The sequence below is a fragment of the Anser brachyrhynchus genome (assembly GCF_964034855.1).
Source record: "Anser brachyrhynchus genome assembly, chromosome: 3".
NCBI classification, from domain to species: Eukaryota; Metazoa; Chordata; class Aves; order Anseriformes; family Anatidae; genus Anser; species Anser brachyrhynchus.
The window spans coordinates 126,000,495-126,022,830 of record NC_137696.1 but is presented as its reverse complement, the minus strand read 5'-3'; the positions used below and the strand labels follow the sequence as shown (position 1 = coordinate 126,022,830).

Here is a 22,336-nt window from a genome sequence, read left to right as displayed (position 1 = left end):
TTGGAGATCGGAAGTTTCAGTTCCTCTGCACCGAGGAGAAGGAATGTGTAGAGGGATGTCTAAAGATACAGGCCGGACTTGGGCGAGCCTGACTGTCAGCATCCAGCTCACAGAGGTCAAAGACAACGAGTGAGGCTGTTCATCGGTGGGTGAAAGAGACCATAAGAGTCTTTGAGAGCAATAATTGGAGCTAAGAAATTGATAACTTGATCTCACCAAGAGAGGCAGTAAGGCCCACGGCTGCCATGCCCCCCGTGACTGCGATGAGGCAGAGCGCACCTGACATCTGGATGCGCGGCACTGCTCTGCAGAGCCCTGCTTGTACAGGCACCAGTGCCAAGAGCATTCATAATGGCATAACCCAACTAACACGATTTAGATCTCCTGGAATTCTGTAGTTTATTTAATCCGATGAACTCATTAATGTTGTCAGAAACACAGAATTAAATCGTCAATGATCTGGAGAACTGCAGCCCCTAGAAGCAAACACGTAGTGTTTTCAAATAAGTACAGATGAACAGGGTTTGACTGCACCAAGGCTGCACATCTGCTTTTTTTTTCAGCCCCAGGAGGCTACTGGAATTCAGATCTTTCTTAAAACATGCACCCCCCCACTCTCACTGGTGAATTTATTTCAACAGAGAAAGGTTCAGGGAAAAGAAAATTAATTTTCACATTAGCAGACTTTTTCTTAAACTACATTAGTCAAAATACTGAGATTTTCTCTTTCTCTGCTATTTTAATTCTTTGTGGATTTAGGCACATCTGCTTTGGGCTTTCAAAATTATAGGGATATTTACAGTAGTCAAACTAAATCACAAATACAATACAAGCATTTCTCTCTAAACCGAATTTGGATTACCTGATGATTTTAATAGTTAGAACAACTTTCACTTCACTTTGATAAATAAAACCCCCAAGAGGTTTCAGTTTGAAAGCATCATGAAAGACACAATGTACAGCTGGAACAGATATTTCATACAGACTCTTAGGTAAGACTATTTTGATCTAGCACTAAGGATAAATTGATTCCAGGTATGTTTTTTTTTTTTTTATTTCTGCAGTATGGTGTAATATTTACACCGATGTTTGACTATGTAGAAGTATTTTGATTTTTTTGATAGTTACGTTGTAAATACATGTTGTTGCAGTGCAGAAGCCATCACTGTACAAGAGGAAGCTATCACTATAATGGCTAACATAACATCTGAGTAAGCAAATATTGAACCTCATCATTTCCAAGGTCTTGAATTCATAATATTTCTTTAATACTAAACAGCACTACATCTGTATTTTTGAGGTTTCTTTATCTTACTACTAGCATGCTTCGAATCAGCTATAACTACCAAAAAAAAAAAAAGAAAGGTAGAACAGAACACTCGGATCAAAGATTTTACCCTCTTGGGATGCTGCTGAGCATCACGGATAGTTCTGCCTGCCAGCTAGCTCCACGGCCAGCAGGGAAGGCTTCCAACCACCGCCCAGCCAAGCTGCAAATAAGCTCGAGCAAGCTCTGCAAAGATCTCCTCACAGCTGCTCGACCAGGGATGCTCTTCGAGGATAATTGAGTCCACACCAATGTGACAACAGTGAGGTAGACGCTGAAGGGAAATCCTTTCTCTAGATGCCTCACACTCTTCAAAACCAGGCTCACTGGCACGCAACTCGTTGGGGTACATTATTAAATTAGACTTCAGTGACAAACTTCTGGTTTGAGATAGCATTTTGTGTTGACAATTATGGGGTTGTGTCTTCTCATATCTCTTTAATTTGCTCAAAGTCAGAGTGCAAAAGTGTATTTGTGGGCTGGGGAAATAGAGAACAAATTGGAGAGAGGCCAATAACCCAGAAGAAACTACCAACTTCAAAAAGATAGAAGTTTACTACACAGTTAGTAAAGAGTGATTTATGCTCAAAGGGATTATTTTGTTGTATCAGACCATACCTAAACTCTTGTGCTGCATATAACATGCTTTAACAAGATGTTTCAGGACTCCCTTTGAAAAAGACAGCCCTTATAAAGAGAGGAGATGGAAAAAGGGATAGCTCCTTACAAAGGAAAGGGCCAAAATGAAGCAATAAAGTCTGTGTAACAGATGATGAAATGAGCCCCAAATTGCTGCCATCTGTTAGCAACCTTTGCCCAGTGAAATGAATTTCATGTGAGGTCAAGAAATCCCAAACTGCTATTTCCTCATTACTATTAATAAGGGCCAGGTGCCATATAAACCAATGCTGGATCCAGATGTCCTTCATGTGGCTTTGATTACCCTTCTGTGCTTCCATAATGATAAGAGGGAAAGTATTACAAATGCTCACACAGAAACACATTTAATATTAATTCCTCTGCAATTGAATTACTGGGGATTAACAGTGTTATACACCTTCCATTCTAACAAATGTTTAGAGTTCAGCTATGTGGATGTAAGTCCTGCAAGGTGTAGAGCAGGCTGCCCTTAAGAACCAAGTTGCAGTATGTGCTGTTGCAACGGGGGCCTCTTCCATATTTTTCATGATTGTGTATGAGAACCAGTTCTTTCTACAAGTGACAGCCAAGATACAAGCAACAGTTCTCATTTGAATTTCATCAACAGCTTGTTGGATAGTCCTGAATGTCTAAAAAAGTATCAGTTTTCCCCGTCTCTGAAATGGACACACTCAATTTGATCCAGAGAGATGTGAAGATGTACAGTTTTGTAGTTCGGTTAAGATTAAAATGCTACAGATACGCATATACACTATTTATGGCATCAGTCAGTTGTATTTGGGTGCCAATCCAGTGCTACAGCACAGCAGAAGGAATTAGTGATTGCAGAGAATTAAGCATACACTGAGGCATATCCTGAAGGAGTATGCACGCACTGTCTGCACTTAAGCTTATTTACATACTAGATCAGGTCCTTGATTATAAAGTCAAGAAAAATTTGCTTTAGAACAGTCAGCATGGGTACGAAATTCAGCTGGGAAGCATACAAGCATTTCACATTCTGGACTCTCCATGGATAATCATATAACCAGTTGCAATCTACACTCAAAGAAACTATGGCAAAATAAATTATTCCTGAATTCTGTCTTCTAACTTTCAGTCTTGCCAAACTCATCATCGGCATCACATTTCCTACGGACTAAACAAACATCAAGTGAAATTCAACCCTGCCAAACACATGCAAATCCTTGCAGTATATCTCTCCAGTCATCTTAATGATATCTCCACAACAAAAACACAAAATCTGTATGCTCATGAATATCTACCCCAAAATGTGGCAACAAATGTTTTGGTGGAAACATGCATGTGAAATGAAAAATACCACTAACACACCACAATGGATTCTCATGAAGAAGCAAAAAAGGACAGAAACACCCACTTAGCGGGAGAATATATGCCACAAAAAACCACCAGCCACATTCTGACCTTGCATATGAGATCTTCAATGGCAACCTATGAAATATTCCTACAGAATAAGCCTAAGCACTGGATTCACAATTCTAAACAATCATTGATTCTGGCGGGACACTGCTTATTGTCCTTTATAACCTCTCTGATCTGCTCTTACATGAACCATCCCCGTCTGCACTGCTGCAAAGGGGCACGCAGCTGACTGCTGGTGTGCCCTCTCTGATCCAGAGGTGCTAGCTGGCTGCTTTCTGCCACGCAGTTTAAGTAGCTGCCCTAAAAGAATCACTCTAAGGAACTGCGCCTAGCCTCTTCCAGGCTGGATTTGTACTTCTTGAAGATCTGATGCAAGGTCAATGAAGGTGTAGTTACAAGAATTTCTGGCTTCATCTTTTTCTAGGAACGCTGTCTTTAATTAGGGCAGTTCAGTGCTCTGATTTGGAGCATGGCCCCTCAGAAACTGTAAGAACATAATTGCTGGAGCACTGAATATTGGCACAGGAAAAGGAATGTTTCAAGCTGGCTTTGCTGTTGAAGTCAGCTTATTGTAAAGCTGACTTAACCCTCAGTCTGACTTAACCCTGGACTGACTTAACCCTTGGTCCAGAACTCTGCTTTATCCATCTACATCAGATAGTCCCGTAAAGCAGAACCATCTCTCCTTTTGGTTCCTCATCAAAATATAAACCTTAAAATTAAAATGTTGGTTTTATTGCAAGAAAATCTGTGTATTTGAAAAATATTTCTAAACTGCTAAAAGCAAAATTTCTCATACAGTGACTTGTAGAAAAAAAGCTGTTGTTAATACACCCCAGACTGACAGTCCATGCTCACACACCTCCCAGACACTGTTCTGACTCTGCAGCCTCTCGGGCATCGTCTGCCCTACACGTTACTCACATCAGAACCGCAGAGACGGCTCGGATCTGCTGGTGGTGATTAGCTCCAGCCCTGCTCCCGTGCACCCCTGCACCCAAGGTATGCGTAGGCCCGGGGACACGATGTTATGCATGCAGACTGCTGCTTTGGCAGGACGTGGTGGCCCCGTTACAGACGCTGCTGGGGTTGTGGGTGCCCCGACGCCGGGTGCCCCAAGGGGTGGGAGCGGTGTGCGATGGCACTGGCGGTCCTGCAGAGCAGCTGAGGTCTGAGGGGATGACTGGCCCCAGCAGGCCAGCCCCCAGCTGACCTCCAGGTCCCTTCCAGCCTCAACCACTCCGGGAGTCTGTGCTAACTCCAGGCAACGCCGTGGTTTCTGCAGCAGCTCCCCCAGTCTCCAGGTACTTCCTAGGGCATGCCGCGACGCCTGAGCAGGCTCCGTACTCCTGTGTTGGTGCCGAAGGACCCTCTGAGACCCTGGGCCTCCTGGGGAGTGCAGGAGCATCCCCTAGGCCTGCTGAAGGTCTTCTGGGCCTGCAGGGCAGGTGCTTAACCTCAGTTAGGGGGGCTGGCAAAGTGCTAAGGCATGGGACTGTCTGCACTGCCTCCCCCTTGTACCACCCGGGTTCTTCAGTGCCTGGGGCATCCCGGGGTCTGCTGCAGAAATGGTGGAGACGTGGCTGTATGTAACTGCCCGAAGGAATGTACCAGACAGGTGCCACCTCACCATCAGCTCTCACACGCTTTTGTACACACAACCTCCCTACAGAGCCCTGTCCTCACACCCCAGGGCACGGGGCTGGCCTTGGGACCGTCCGTATGGGATGACCCGCTAGCGAAGCGTTGCGCAGACCAGCCCTCAGTCAGTCCACCTGGACGAAACCCACCTCAACACCCTTCGTTCCACCGCAGCCTGCAGCCGACAAGCCAACGGCGGTGCCACGACTTCCAGCAGCGCACAGCACGCTTTCTTGAAGCAAGAAGGCTGCTCCCGCTGCCACGCTTCCAAGTTATCAACATCAAAATGGGCCAGAAGGAGGGGAAATGCCCTGAATACAGAAATAACCTCTTGGGGCTCCTGGAGCCTCTCTGACCACACGTGATGTGACCAAGCCTTGACTTTCCTTATGACCGCCCACGATACACCTATAGTACCTGCTTTGCACGAGTACTGTGCACTCCAGTGCAGACACTGTAGGACTGTTTCCTTTCTAATTCTGTTTTTGCAAATAATGTGTATTAAAACAAACAAGCAAGCAAACAATCAGAAACCTCCAGAAGATCAAAAACTGAAAATGTTCATGCTGGGCAGCCTCTTGACAGAGGATCTGTTTAGAAAATAAAAAACCCTTCAGCATTTTCTGAAGTGCATAAGAATGAATAAGCATATTTTTCCCCCAAGTCAAAAGCAAGTGTAGCCACAATGCTTTTGTACAGAGCTTTGTTAAAAATGGTAGCAGCTTAAAAGTTCAAACTTGGCATACGTGTCTTTCTCAGCGAAGGCAAGACTTGGAAAACATAAAACTGAACAAACTCCTGCCTGTTTCTGGCTGTGCAATCCAAAATGTGATTAAGTACAGTGGAATGCGATTCAGGGAAGACATGAATGGAGGGGGTACTCCGCATAAATGGTTCTACGTTATGGCTGTTACCTCCTAATGGGACAGCAGGAACATATGAAAAATCACTTTTCCGTGACAAGTTTCTCAACTGCTATTTTTGAAAATATCTCTGGTTACTACACATCAGAAATAAAAACATCTAAGTGCTCTCTACTGTTTTAGTTTGCCTTGCGTGCTTGGCAGCACTTAATCACTCATGCTGCTTGTGCACCCTCCGAACTGGGGCAGCGTGGCTGGACCCCTCCTGGGCTGTTCCCAGACAAGCGTCAGGAGAGGACCTCGCGCCCCTTCACTGCCCGCTTCAAGCAGGGCACTGCTCTCGGAAGGCTCTGGCAGACCCGTGCGTTGTCTGGCCTCCACCATCCACTACACACAGCACTAGAAAGAAAAGCAGCAACCCACTTTCATCCGCTGCCGCCTGAGCCGTGCTCAATCCTCTTAGCTCTGCCCTCCAAGCTCGACACAGATGGAGAGCGCAGCAGGGGAGGGCTGAGTGGGCCCAGGGAAACTTGTTAAAGCCTTGCTGCTCGGGGTGGGGAGCAGCATTTTCTTTCTCTTCAGACAGAAACCAGGTCTTCTGTAGACATCGGCTGCACACCTCGGTCTACATTTCAGCGCACTCACACAATTGCCATAGGAAGCGCCTTCGTGTCACTCAGAGACGTTTCTCTTACCTGACGTTCAACCACCACAGGGCAGTGTGATCCGTCTGAGCAAACAGACTTCCAGGAACGAAATCCTGATGCACAGCCATGGCTACTCACTCCTTGTAGCCAAGAACGTCATCTGCCATGGGCAGTGCTAGCAGTTAACGAGCAGGGGAAAGTCTTCTCCTCTTCAGTACCAGATGTCAGCACAGACCTAGCCCACCTTTCTAGATGTGTACTGATACATGAACCCCACGGGGACAGACACCCCACTCCTGATATGACTTCAAACACTTAACATCTAAATGACTCTTTCAGGAGCTTTTCTTAGTTCGGTATCTTTCAGGAGACCCATAAACATGGCTCCTCGTGTGGAGGCACAAACTCAAAGCTTACTCCAAAGCTGTCTGTCTATATTAGTGAACTGAACCATGCCCAGGAGTGTTTCTGGCACTGGAACAAAGTAATTTACAGTATTAAAGTGTCAGAACGCTCCCTGGCACGGTTTTAACACATCTCAGCTACCACATTCCCCAGCAATTCCCAGGCACACTGCAGGAATCATTCCCAATACTGCATGCAGCCACCAGGTCTTGGAGACTAAGAAAATCTGCTAGCAGAGGCAGGCATTTTCATGCCAGTTGGCCTCGGTGTCAGAGAACTTTTCCGTGCGTGTTCACTAGTACAGACCTAGCCTGCAAGTCTCAGGAACTGCTACCATTTTTTTCAGCTTAACCAGAGAAGGCATTTAAGGCTGCCAGCGTGGTAGGCAACTAGATTTTGTCTTTTTCCTAAGTTTATCCTGAACAGCATCATGTTACATAGAACAGGATTATTCTATGTTAAGCTACTTGAGCTATTCACTCCTAGAAGGTGATCTTCCACTTATTTCAGAGAGGCTCTTTAGTTATGAGTATGAATGATTATCTTTCAAGCAAGTTGGGTCACGTTAGCCATATAGCTGGCAGACACGATCCATCAATGCTGAGAGCTTGGAATCATCCACAGAGACCAAAGGCACACCCTGGAAACCAAGGGGGGCCACGCAGTACAAGAAGGCAGAGGACTTGCAGTGTTTAGGCATCAGGAGGAATTCTTCGTATTTTTGTTAAAATGCACCAGTGCATGGTGATGGGGGTCACCCAGCCATGCATCAGTGACCCACTCTGGAGAGGTGAATTAAGACCTCTGGATGCAGCAAAGACAGACACAAATTTGGACAGCAGTCTCATATTCAGACATCAACACGATGAGACTTCAGCCATTATACGTTCCTCAAGGTTAGGAATTCCCCTCTCCCAGGTTTCTACAGCTCTTGGGAAGAAAGACAGGTATCACCCTAGCTTGTTGTCTGGGATCAGTTTTGCTATAGCTGTTGTTTACGAAGGTTCACCACAGAAAAGGTATGTGCACTGCAAATGAGGTGAAGAGGTACTGCTGCCCCTGCACCTCTCATGCTGAGTACAAGTTATCATGTACACCTAGCGAAGGTAGGAAAACTGGGACTCCTAACAGCCCATCCACCGGGCTAAGGAGCAATCCTCCCACGATTTCCACAACTTCAAGAGGACTATTTGGTGTCAGCATGTCCACTTCTCCTGATTGGTAATATAACCTCAAAATTCATGAGCCTCATCTGCTCTGCAACACCGCATGGTTCCCACCATCTTCAGAAAGGAAAAGATTTCCATTCCAGTGTTTAAGCACTCCCATGTGAGCTCCTTTGCTGTGAAGCCATTTCTGTGCCTGTTTGGCATTAGAGAAGTTCTCTTGCGTTGGATTATGAGTGCTTGATGCTCTTCTGGGTTTGTTGTATGTATTATTGTACTACATGCCAAAGACATGATACATGTGATGTACATCTTTGTGAATTCCTTTAACGTTCTTCTGAATAGTGAACAGTACAGCTCCAATGGCTGTTCATTTGACTATAAAACAAAGGTTTTAATATTTAGCAGATTATTTAAGCCTCTCACCAGCTGTGACATGAAAATGGTCCTGTTGTAAATTAAGATCTATGCTGGAAATGATCTTTATTAGCTGGGACGCAACAATCTTAGAAGTAATAGAAAATGGTGTGATGGACTATGAATACCTTGTGGCTCAATACCCCATTACTCCAATATCTCTACACAATGCATTTTTCCTCGAGGGTGTAACCAGGACTGGCCCAAGTGATTTGAAGGAGCAGCCTTGTAAAGGGAAAGGCAGTAAAGAAACTTTTGAAATCTTGATGGAAAATCAACTCTGAACCAGGATCAGAAATAGTGGACCTCTCATGATACACATTCCCTATAGCTTGCTATGATATTCAAGCCAGACTGGCCATGACAGCCATAGCTTTTTGGCCTACTGAGGACATTTTTGTGTCTCAGATGTCACTGTGCTCACCTAGCCTTCTGCTGGAGATGAAAGTCCATTTCCACGCAGTTTTCTGTAGGTACTTGGTAGTAGCCTCAGCAGCCAAGTAAATTTTTATTGCCCTGCCACTGGCAGTGAAGATCTCTCCTCAGTGCTTACATGTGCAATCACTCTGGCTGCAAATATATGAGCAAAGCCTAGCTTGCTCCTCTCGGCTATGCGTCTTGTTGCACTAGGTGGAATGCTGGCTCATGATGACAGTCAAAATGTCCATGCTAGCCTGGGTATGTTCAGCCCTTGGAATGTGTGTAGGTTTCCTTAAATGCAGAATGAACAAGATAACTTCTTCAGGAAGTCTTTTTTGCTGGCCAAGAAACTTGCCTGAATATAGCCAAGACAACTGATCCTCTCTGCCCCATCTCTACCTGTTGCTGGCAATATGGAGAAGGCAGAATGGGACTTGCAGCTTTAGCAGCGAAGGGAAATCAGAAATTCCTGAAGTGGGTGCTGATGCTACTGCTTTTGATGTGCAGCCAGTCCTGAATCAGTGACTGTTCTGTTGATTTGTCTCTTATTTACCTTAATCCTTCATGTAAATTCAGGTTGCCACCACATACGGAAGCCAACTCATCAAGGGGTGAGAGGACCATCCCTCTAGATCACTAGGGCACTTGGGTCTTCTCTTCCACAGGACCCAGACAGCGTTCCCCACTGCCCCTCACTCATGGGCCAGCTGTTTGTGAACTAGATTGTAGGCCTTTGCAAAGTACTAATCAGACGAGGCTCTTTTTCCAAGCCTGATGTTGTGGACACAGGATGGGGCTGGCTGAGCGCACGCTGCACTGGTATCCTTCCCAAGCTACTCTAGGGTTTTATATGCTTATGTAGAGGGAAGATGCAACTCTACAACCACCAAAACTGGCAGAGGTTCTAAAGGACAGTGTAATGTTTGATAATATTCTTGAAGTTCTTCAGTTGGCTGTGTTTCTTTAAGCTGAGATCTCACACCCAGCCAGCCCTGTGTTCAAGTATGCCTGTTATTGGAGAAAACGGATGACATGAAGCCCTGAAGACATTTAGAAGCGAGAGTATGGTCCAATGAATTCTTTTGGACCTCAAACTGGAGATATGCCATTACCTCCTTTCCAAAACAGTACAGACACCAACTCACAGAGTTGTTACCAATGCACAAAGTCCAGCTGGAGGCCAGTCACCAGTGGTGTGCATCAAGATTTGATACTGGGGCCAGTACTGTTTAAGATCTTCAGTAATGACCTAGATGATAGGACAGCACACATCCTCAACAAGTTGGCAGACACTACAAAACCAGGAGGAGTGGCTGATAGACCAGATGGTTGGACTGCCATTCAGAGATCTCCGAATCCCTGTGGAGAAATGGGCAGATAGGGACCTCACCAAGTTCAACCCAGAGAGCAAAGTCCTGCTCCTGGGAAGGAATAACCCCATGCACCAGTGTGCTCTGGGGGCTAGCTGGCTGGAAACCAGCTTGGCAGAAAAACACCTGAGGTCCTGTCGACAACAAGTCGAACAGCAATGCACCATTCCAGCAAAAAATTCAACAGCATCCTGAACCGTGCTGGAAACAGTGCTGGCAGCAGGGTGAAGGAGGCAATCCTTCCCCTCTCCTCAGAAATGGTGAGGCTCCATCCAGGGTGCTGCGGCCAGTTCTGGACAACCCAGTACAAGAAAGATACAAAGCAAGACTGGAGCAAGTCTGAAGAACAGCCAAAAACTATGACGAAGAAGTAGTGCATCTGCCTTATGAAGAGAGGCTGAAAGAGCTGGGACTGTTTAATGTGAAAAACAGAATGATCAAGGGGACGTTAACAATGAGTACTAATCCCCGATGGAAGAGAGTAAGAAAACAGAGCCGGACTCTTCTTGGTGTTATCCAGTGAAAAGACCAGAGGTAACGGGACACATGGAAATACAGGAATTTCCCATTAAACATAAAGAAAAAAACTTTCTTATGGTGAGGCTGGTGAAGCACTAGTACCAGTTGCCCAGAGAGGTTGTGGAGTCTCCAGTTTCGGAGATACTCAAAACCTGATCGGAAAAGATCCTGAGCTGCCTGCTCTAGTTGACCCTGCTTTGAGCATAAGAGGTAGATTAGATGATCTCCAGAGGTCCCTTCCCACCTCAGCTATTCTGTGATTTCTACAACTGTGCGTTTCTTAGCCAAGTGGCACACTGTGCCCTGAGACTTCCATCTTTTCCAGGCTGCACCTTTACAGTTAGGAGCAGAGCAAGGCCAGGCTATTTCAGCCCATGCAAATATAAGGATGTAAAGTTTCAGTTCCTACAGATCAGTTATGTGCTCTTTGGCTGGCCAAAATCTGTTTTCTTGAGTTTCAAATCCTTTCTGGCTCATTCATCACTGATTCCAACAGAATGGGACTGGGAAGTGTAACAATGTATTGACGTTACTTTAGCAGTCAGTTTTGGCTCTCTTATCCTCTTACCAACACAGTGCTCCAGGGAGAGAAGGGAAGAAAAATTGGGCAAGTTCTTCCTTTGATCTCATATTTACCCTTTTTCTATATCCATAATCAGGATGAAAAATCACAGCAGAGGAAAAACAAGCTAATAAAATTCTGCATCTCCATGTAGATGATTATTCCTAGCAATGATGCTGGGTAAGAGAATGACATGCGATACAACATTCCACTTGCACAGTATGAAGTGGGAGGACAGGGACTGTGGTGTGTTGGTTGCTTTCCCTTCTCCAGGAAATTCCTTGAAGATCACTGCCACATGCTGCAATCTGGTCCCTTCATTAAGCCAAAGAATTTCTGCAAGGTACCTTAGCAAACCCAGGGATAAATCTTCCCTGGCAGCATCAACTAAAGATGAACTAGGCTCCAACAGAAGATGCGCACTTACCACTATCTTCTTTTTAAGTTGATGACAGTATTTTAATAAATAGCCATCCAGGAGTCACCAAAAGCCAATTTCAGCACATGTAGTATTGAAGTGTTCTCAGCAATTGAAGTTAACCAGAAATATACATTTCATTACAAAAAAAAAAAGTCACAAGAATTTCTAATTCATGTAATGTATCTGACAACATTTAACAACAACAAAATAAAGCCAATGGGAAACACAGGACTAATTTTCATTAATGCTTTGTGTACAAAGAAAAACATGCTCAAAAATGCTGAAAAAATGTTTTGTTGGAGAGAAGACACTGAACATCTGGTTATTTCTGAGAAAAGCAAAAGGGCTCCCTCTGGAGTGGATTCGGAAATTAACACAGGATTCAGATTTTAATAGGTGGGCAGAGAAAATGAACATCAGTAAAAAGTAAATGCATTCTTGTCTCTTGTTAGTTTACTCATCCTGTTTACAATGAGCATACTGGGACTAATTCAAGGAGACTATATCATGATTGAATGATATGGATCCATGCCTAGAATATTAAGTCATTAATTAGTTTTCATGCATGGACTTGCATGTGGCAAAGAGGCAAATTAAGGATACCTGAAGAGACAAGAAAGCTTTCTTAGTATGGAAAGCACTCTAAAGAATCTCTGAGAAAATAAATTTTGAAGCCAGCTGAGAATCCACATTTCAACCCTGGATGGTCATGCACAATTCTACAAAAAACTAATGAATACAGTCACCGCTTGTGTGCCCATGGCAATCAGCTCAATGTGAAAGTGATAGCGGAATAACTTTAAGGACATACACAAAAACATGCTCTACTGGATAATCATGAAGGCTGCTTTCAAATTCAGATGTGAGAAAGACCCCGCATTCCGGTGGTTTATTTACATACAAGCCAATTAACAGAAAATTGTATTTTCATGCAGTAAGAAAAAAGTTAGATCACCTACAAACTGAAGTCAACTTACTGCCTGTTTTTGCTCTTCTTCCTATAATCGTTGGCAAAAGAAAAAGGTGAAGAGAGAAACAGGGTAGATTAATTATTGTACTATAAGGAAACATACATACACAAAATCTATAACAGATCCAATGAAAGAACAGAACATGGCAAATTGTAGAAACATCTGTAGACACAAACGGAAACAAGGAAGTTAGATGTAACTGCTGTGGCGGGAAAGCAAAGATGTAATTTGTTCCATTCTCAAAAGACGACTCTTGTCTAAAATGGCCACCAGTATTTGGGAAAGTTGAAAACGTGGAATGGATGTTACTGTGATCTTTGCTTGAAGCAGAACCTGTACTGGTGTCTCTTCCTATCCTAGACTCAGAAATGACTCTAGTTGTTTTCAAGACAATCTTACTTTCAGTCTAGAAATATCAGACTACCATCCTCAAAAGTCTGGAAACACCCTTTGAAGTGTGCAATCAATGCAATGCATTTGGTTTCCTGCATGCACAAATCTGCCATCACAAAGACCAAAACTGTCATAACGTGAGAGCTAAAATATCACCTTTTTTATCACAGAGTGACCACTAGCACTGGACCTGCAGTGACCTCTGCAGATCAGATTTCAAAAGGGCAAATTAAAGAGCGGCAGGCAATCAGATCTAGAATGGGAGGAGAGAAACTGGGAGACAAACACCAAAGATATGGGGTAAGCAAAAAGAGAGAACAATTTCATTGTTGCAATGCAACTTCTATCAGTATAGATCACTGCTAATTTGAAAGACCAAAAATAGTGAAATATGGATGAATTTATCAGCTTTTGAATCAGAGAAATGTATGCTATGATCCTCCTGGGCCCGCAGAATCGCACTAACTTCAACTATACATACTTTTTTGGGTATGAGCAAAATATCATATACTGAGAGTTTCTTTTACAATTCAAATGTTTTCATAAATGTTGTCCTCACCTATACAACAATGGGAACACCATTTTGAGCTCTACAGGCTGTTCTGTCACATGGGCTTGGTTGTGTGGAGGAGCATGGCAGCTGTAGTGTGGTAGCAACAGTGTGCATTAGAAAGACAGGTTGGCAGCATGTTTTTTGAGTACTCTTGTGTTTGCAGAATTAGTAATTACAGCTTTTTCAGGGTAACAGTGTGTGCTCCCTCCAACAGTGGCTTTGCACGGAGTGGCAGTGCAGTGAGCAGCAGGACCACTCCTCAGCACATCTCCCCAGAAACTCAGTTCATGGAATTAAAATTCATGGAATAGATGTTGCTTCTGACCTTGAGATCTATGAACCCATTTATCTACCTTCCCTCATTTATTTCCTGTCTGAGTAGGACTAACCAGTCTCTGTCCCCTAATTTGGAGTAGCTTCTTTTCACTGCCCACTACACCAAAAGATAAAGATGTGCTCCTGACTGTGCACTGAGGGCACTACAGAGATACACTGGAAGTGACCGCAGAGATGTACAGTAACACATAACCTCATCACTCCACATTTCTGAGCAGATATTTCTGGTTTTTTCTCCCAAGATGTGGGGTGGTTCAGGTACATATTTAGGCACTGATGTAGCAGATGTAGGGCACGGTGTCACTGAACCATGAATCAACATCGGCTGCGGAGGCCGCGGCTGCCCTCCCCATGCTCCCACATGTTTCCAGTTGTTCCTTCTACAAGCACAGGGACTCACAGGACCAGATGGTGAGCCAGGTCAGGGAAAAGATCGTAAACGATCTCCACTCTACAAAAAAGTTGTTAGTTTGAAAAATGAGGCTTTAGCATTAACTACAGATGTGAAAAAAAATCTCAAGAGACGTGGAGCTTTGCTAGAAAGAACCGAGCAGTTATTAGATAAATCATCAAATCAGCTAGTGAGGAAATTACCATTGAGGAAATGGAAAAAAGTGATATGGGATATGTCTGCAGAATATCGTTGTAGCTTAAGGCAAAAACCCTGCAAGAAGGCAGACAATCATCACTGCCGACTACTTATTAGAAGAGTGCCAGCTAATGGCACTAGGTGATTAAAGTCTTCAGAAGAAAAGACAGAAAGGTAAGCCCGCGGCCTGGATGAGGAGAAGATAAAAAGCATTGAAGGGAGGCACTGGCGACACCACTGGCAGATAACTGGCCACCGTGCAGCTTGGGTGGACAGGAGGCCTCTCACGTGCAAGGGCCTGATCTGCTTCTGCCTAACTAGAGATGGCCGGAGCTGCCGGGGGACGTGAGAGCCGCGGGCGGCACCACAGCGGCCGCTGCAGGAGCCCTTCAGGTGCAAGGCCCTGGTCTTCGCCTCAGCTGCACGCGGGCCTGCTCTCTGGCATGACCTGCACATCCACGCTGTTATCACCTCTCATCACCCAGACTGGGACGGCCTGGGATGGCTGGTAGCACTGCTGTGACCACACGCAGCACCTCTCCCACAGCCCGTGGGTGCCGTCCGAGGAACGCTGCCCTGCACTAACAGACTGGCCCAGAGTTCAAAGGCTCAAAGGGTTTCAGAGAGCGTTGGACAGTGCAACCAAAACGCCACCGACGACACTTGGTGAAGAGCTGAAGGACCTGAACTCCTCCAGGACAAACCACCCACAGTTGCCTACACCTTGGTACCTGCGGCCTCCTGAGTGCCGCAGCACAGAGCGCAGCTCCTGGAGACCAAAAACAAAGAAAAGGTTGAGGAGCAGACACTGTGTGAAGAGCAACCCGGGTGCATGTTGCTGGAGTGTGGGCAGATGGCTGTGCGGGCTAACAAACATCAGAGCGGGACGTGAATTGCGGGGGTTCGATTGCCCCTACACACGACCAAGCCAGCTGAGGGCCTCTCTGTCCCTGAGGCCGCCATCACAGCACGGGTCAGCCCTCGCAGCTGGAGGACCTGCCCCAGCGCCACAGGGAGAGAAACTGCCTGCACCAAGCTTTAAACCGAGCAATTTTTCAGAACAGAGAGAAGTTATAAATGAAAATGAAGGAAAATGCAGAGATCAAAATATGTAACAAAGATGTAAAGGAAGTCTGTTAAAAATAGTGTTAGATAAATCACCAGAGTAGACTACAGTGATAACTCGTCTTGCATTGAACAGGGTTCATTTTACATAACGTCCCCATTGAAAACAAAGGCGTCCAATATCAATTAATCATCTGGGCTCCTTCTATATTTAACGGAAAAAATAGACAAACCTCCAGAGAACAACTGTGTCCTTCCAAATATATGCTTTCCTCTCTCTCCTGTTTACAGAGGGAGCTGAGATACCAGACTTTCAGATAACCAAAGTTAGGTAAGATGAATCCAGCTCTAAATACTGAAATGAAGGTGGCATTAAAAATGCAGAAAATATTGTATAAGAAAATGGAAAAATCATAAAAGCTTAACAGCTGATCTAAATTATAAATGAAAACTTTTAAGTGCACCAAACGAGAAGAGTAGCTAAAACTTGAACTAAAAATTCATGTCTGACAGAGCTAAAGCCGCCAGAAAGGAGTCTTTGAAATGAACACAAATATCAGAAACAAAACAAAGCCTTGAGGTGGTGTATATTGGGTCTTGATAGTGATGGTAAAATTCTTAATAGGGGAATAGGAATTAGTATTTCTTTTCTGTGTCTGAGTAATAGGAGGACGCTGTACTTTCCCCTTGTAGTTTCCATCAGCAAAGAGTGAAACACTTTCCACCAATAATGAGAAAACGTGTTAAAAGAGTATCTACTAGAAATACTATTTTTAGATCAATAGGCCTGGGCAGCTTGCAGCCAAAACTCTTACAGTAATTGCATGAGGAGTTATCTGGTCCAGTTAAAGCAATTTTTAACAGATCCTAGAAGGGTCCAAGGACTGGGTTGTGCTGGCTTGCACTGATATTCAACAAGGGAGATAAGACAACGCAATTAAGTATAAACATCTTGCCCTATCATTAATTGATTCAAAGTAACAGAAATGCTGATACAAGACTCAACTAATAAGTAATGTATGAAGCTTTATAGCTTCATGGAAAATAGGTCTTGCCAAATAAATCTGATTTTGTTATTTGAATGTATTACAAGTTTGGCTTCTACAGGAACTGCACAGATGTAATATATTTTCATAAGAGGGAATTTAATTGTGACATTCTCGTTAACCAGTTAGCACTATACAAAACAAACAAAGCACATGACATGGAGTAAGAACAGGATAACTGACAATTCAAAAAGCTGTCACTGGTGCAAAAAGGCACAAAAAGGAAAATAGCAATGAAGAATAATAAAACTACTCCTGTAACTCCCTGTATATTGTTGCTTAGATTCAGAGAAGAAATCAACGTACAGTTTGCTTTTGCCCAATTTAAAAAAATAATATTAAATATCAGCAGAAGGCAAATAAAATCATAAAAAAGACTGAAGTACAGTATTGTGAGAAATTCAGCAGAACTCTACCTGTCCAACTGCTTTAAAAAAGAAGATTGAGGAGTGCTGTCAGTGTGAGGAGTAAGTATCTGCATAGGGAAAAAACAGGGACACTAAGAACTCCTTGATTTAATGGAGGGAGAACCACACGTACCAGAGCCCATGGGTGCAAACTGAAGCTAAATACATTAAAACTCAAAATAAGGTATACATTTTTAACTGTGCAAGCAAATTTGCATTGGGAGTGGATTTTCCATTTTTGATTTCATCAGTTCAGGAACAGATGTCTTTCTGGAAGATGCTTTCATCAAAGACAAGCTGGCAGGCTCCATATAGAGCTAATAAGGGGGAAATTCAAAGAACCATATTATGCAACATGTAAAACCAAATAATTGTAACAGTAACAGGCTCATAGGATAACTCAGGCTGGAAGGGACCTCAGGAGGTCTCTAGCCCAACCTCCTACTCAGGACAGGGTCAGTTTAATCTCAGACCAAGTTGCTCTGAGCTCTGTCCCATTGGGCCTTGAAAACCTCCAAGGATGGAGATGGCACAGCCTCTCTGGGTACATGCTGCACTGCTTCATCATCCTCCTGGGGGAGAAGTTCTTCCTTATATCCACTCCTATTTGCCCTTAAAGTTTTTTAGCAATTTTGGAAACTGGGGAAGACAATACATTCATAAATGAAAAGTCTAGTAAGAGATGGCTTCTAAACTAACCTTCTGTGTAATACAGCCTAGCAATGTCATTAAATTTTCTGACAAACTCGTAATTTCTGGTAGAAGTGGATTGCATGATCCAGTTTAACAAATGGGTCCTAAAAAACACTGGTTTATCAGATGGGGGTTCTCCTCCCTCCTCCATCTCCCCACTTGCAATGCTGCCACTGGTGCCCACGTGCTCCCTTTGCAGTATCCTGCCGTAGCCTCTGCTCTCCTCACCAGTGAGTCACTGATATCAGCATCTGCTGATGCTCCACACAACGCCACGCTCCCTTGTCCAAGCGGCTGGGCAAGAGGCTGCACACACCGTTTGGGCAGTCAGGAGTTGGGAACTTGACGGCCAGGACAGCACGGCCGTCAATCCACCCATGGCTAGGGGACAGATAAAGTTTTGCAGGCTGCTTGTACAGGTTCCAAGTAGTACATCTCTCTTAGCCAGACAGTTCACCTTGCCTTCAAGGCTTTCAAGGTGGAAGAGCAGAAAGTCAGGCCAGATGACAGAACAGCCACTCAACCCAATGGAGATGACAGCATTCACACCAGGTAGTGTTGGGGAGGATTAATGTCTGAAGGCTCACGAGCGCTTTGAAAACAATAGGGGCTACAGAAAAACATGCATCAGAGCTTGTCACCATGTTAAAACAAAATATCTGTACTGATTGTGTGTGCAAGGTAACGCCTAAAATGCTAAGGCTGTGGTCATCTGAACCACAAAGAATCAAACCATTTCTGAAGCAACAACTTTTTGTACTTTCTGAAATTTGTAATTCAGTTTTGGATGCCCATCTTCAGAAACTCACACTTGAACTTACAAAGGTTTAGGGTCTGCAGAAGTCAAGTTGGATTTAGCAAATTATTATCTTCAATATTTTTAGAAGATGGATGTTAACTGTCTGAGTGGAAAAAAATTACAGTGTGCAGGACCACTGGCATAAAAAAATACCTCCCAAACATTAATTCTAGCCATGTGCTCATCTGCATGGGGAAGCTAAAAACAACAACAACAAAAAAAACCCAGCTACCTCTAAAGAGTATTTGATCATAGCCTTGTATGTACATTCCTATTCCAGAATACAAGTCTAATCTAAAGAGTGACTGAACTTCATGTTTATATACTATGTGAATTAATTATCATTTTCAAGTGCAGACAAGCTCTATGCTTTTCTAGAACTATCAAGAGGTGGCTATAGCTAAACCATAAAACCCTGTGCTTCTCCTGTCACTGTAACTACTGTGATCCCTTTCCCATTTCTTCCACTGTGTATTGTATCTTTGTTGCATCTTAGATCACAAACTCTTTGAATAAGGACAATGTTTTCTCATTCATTTTATGTAATGAGGCTCTTGTCCAATTTAAAGAATGGAAAGAATAAACACACAATGATATTTCAAACTCTGGTAATCAACTACGAGCTCAATTCTGGCAGTATGCTATGAAAAGAATAATGGACCCTCAACAGAAATCCAAACAATATCATGCAATACAGATCAGAACCAACACCATCATAATATAAAGCAAAAAGAAAAGACCCTACAAACATCAAAGGGTTACTGTGGTAGTGCTTGGTGAAACACTGCCATGCCACTGGGGAGTCCTATTCTGTACTACAGTAACTATAGTTTCCTGTTTATTTTCCAGTTAAACTCAGAAGAACTGAATTGCTACCCAGAACAGCATGTAGATTATTACCAAATCTAATTCTTCTCCAAAACCTTCCTATTCTTACATGTTCTTGATATTTTAACGAAAAGAGCAGCATACGAACCTGAAATCTCATTAACCATCTGCACCAATATGCAGAGCCAGTAAGGAAATGACTTTTTGCAAATTCCTTGTATTCCTTATGAAGTATTTATAACAGTAAGAACAGCAAAGCAGGAATCTCAGAACGGCAATAGTGAATTCCAGACCTGTGGGAGAGAAGGATGCACTGCATTTCTGACATGAAATGGCTTACTTTGAGCAGTTTCATCAGCCCTTCAAGCTGCACCATCAGTTCTCTTCTGCTTTCTTGGAGTGCAGACATCCTCTGTTCCAGTTCATCCTTTCTCTGCCTGTTCAAGTTATATGAAAGGAAAAGTCAGAAAATAAACTTTGGGTATTTCAAAACCACGTCAGGAAATTCAGATATAACTCTGCTTTTTGTCACTCCCCCCTGCTTCCAGTTTATAAAAATATTGCAAAATACTGTACAATGACCATGAAACCTATATACAAAAATCAGGCTTTTCACTTAAAATCCAGAAATCTACAGTTAACATCTTGGTAGTAGGAAGCTTTTTTCAAAAGCACTGTATTTTGAGAAAAAAAGCCAGAGTCCTTTTAAGAACACTCTTAACGTCAGAGCCAGGCATCCTGCAGAGCTTTCAGACAAGTAAGAATGAACTATGGGAGGGAAGAAAGAAAAAAAAAAAAGAAGAGGAGAAAAGGCTGCAGATGTTTGGAAAGGAAAAGCACTGGGCTATCACCTATCTGGATGGAGACTCGGCAGAGCTATTTCTGTCCAGCAGTGTGACGTACGATCTTTGACACGTTTGTTCTATTCTACCAGAACCCATGTAACAAGAACAGGAGGCAATAAGTGTCTTTCCCTCTCCTTGGCATCAAAAAACCACTGCATTTCTACAGATGCCTATCTGCGGGAGATCTAAGGAAATATGACCGTATGGTTCGTTTTTATATTAAAAAAAAAAACACAAAGAAGTAACTAATACAAAGAGAAATTCAAAGACGAACTGTCAACACATGTCAGAAGTTCAGTATCTTATATGATTTAAAGAATACTGGACCCCACAAATCACAAACTTTGGAATAATAAATACTGTAAGAAAAAGCAGATGAGAACGGCTTATCTAGTCTTTGACAGTTATTTTTGTGGACATAACAACGTCTTCCTCCAAAGTTAAAGGCACCACATATTGAAGACTGAATTTTTAAATGCCTTAGATCTTATCTATACTCTTACATGATGTACAACGGATAAATCACTCTGGGAATTTTAATAACCAACAGGTTTTAGAAGCACCAATTGGACAGCAGAATCCGGAACTGAAACAGGCCTCTTCCTCAGATGGGATATATTTGTTGAGTATGGCTTGCTTTTATTGTAGTGACTGTGAATACAGCATACAGCAAGCATTCACCCCAACCAGTTAAGACTACATTTTAGAATTAACCAGTTTCTATACTGTAAAAGAACAGAACACTATGAACACTATTCTATGATTAACTATCCTAGGTATCTTTAAACTCTTTTTGTATTTTGATGAATGTGGTTATTAAATACCCATATATATACATATGTATTTAAAACAACAAGGCAGCAAAGAGATGATTATATACGCATGGTCACCTGGAATATGTTAAAAAAGCATGATAAGCATAACTCTTTATGATTATATTGTCCCTTTTCTGTGGGTCAGTTCAAAGTCTGTAGCTTTTTATTCTATAGTTACTTAATATAACATTCTGGTAAACAATTACAAATAATGTAAAAATCAACATATTGAATATGTGCAGCTCTCCAAATGTAATTGTTAATTAAGAATCAACATCATTGTGTGTATCAGATTTTGGTTGATGTTATTCTTTTTTTCTTTTTTTTTTTTCCTTTCAGGGAAGAAAAAAGAGGAACTGTTTGTCAATGACATAAGGTGTTAAATGTTATAAAATTAAAATGACAGGTCAGTCTCTAGAGACAGAAATGGAGAGATGCAGTTTGAGGCATATGCCTGGAACAAACTGATCCATGGCACCTGTGTATAAATGAGCATCCTGAGCACATGCAAGCAGAGGAAACTAAGAACAACAGGACAGAAATCTGTAAGATGACAGATGCAGCCTTACTTCATCCACGGTTACCTTTGCCAACAATGTGCTAGAGCTGACTCATCCTTATGGGCTGTGTTGTCTGCAAATTTTTAAACCTGTGACAAGCTGATTTACCACGGATTAACTTTTTCATGCTTTCATACATGCAGTTGAGATGATTTGGTTATGTGTGCTTAAATGTTATCGAAGGCAAGGTCATCAGGCACTGCTGGCAGAGGCTTGGGGAAGGGCTCCTGGATGGCTGTGACTTGGTGAGTACGGTGCCAGCCCAGCCAACCCGCCAACTGTGAACTTCCAGTGTGATGCTATGCAGTCAAGAAAATTAATGTGTGCTTTGAATTTATTAATGAGAGTGATGTTTGGTGGTAAGAAAGCTAACATTAGTTCTATCTGTAGCACCAGTGACTACTTAGGAGACACTGCAGCCAGCCCTGCAGCCTATATATAGAAGAGATGCAGAGGACTTAGGAAGAACTTGACAGCAAGCTGGAGATCTGGCAAACCTGCTGTATGGCGAGACTGAAGAAGAAGGTCACAGAATCACAGAATCCTAGAATGAGGTTGAAAGGGACCTCTGGTTCCAAGCAGTACACCTCCTCTGAGGTCTCCCCTCAGTCTTCTCTTTTCCAGGCTGACCAGGC

At 43.2% G+C, this 22,336-nt stretch overlaps 1 protein-coding gene across 18 annotated transcripts in view; it reads right to left on the bottom strand.

Annotated features, from left to right (window-relative positions):
• The window catches only part of DTNB (dystrobrevin beta), a 200,185-nt gene that overhangs the window by 40,519 nt on the left and 137,330 nt on the right, over positions 1-22,336 (bottom strand). For 13 of the 18 annotated variants that reach the window (XM_080584224.1, XM_080584209.1, XM_080584222.1 and 10 more), the window contains 2 exons: positions 19,822-19,918; positions 12,779-12,799 (listed from right to left, as the gene is read on the bottom strand). In XM_080584224.1, the coding sequence (XP_080440350.1) occupies positions 12,779-12,799; positions 19,822-19,918 (118 nt within the window). Of the gene's footprint in view, positions 1-12,778; positions 12,800-19,795; positions 19,919-22,336 lie in introns of all 18 variants that reach the window. The other 5 variants (XR_013948169.1, XR_013948170.1, XR_013948171.1 and 2 more) reach the window with 2 other exon arrangements.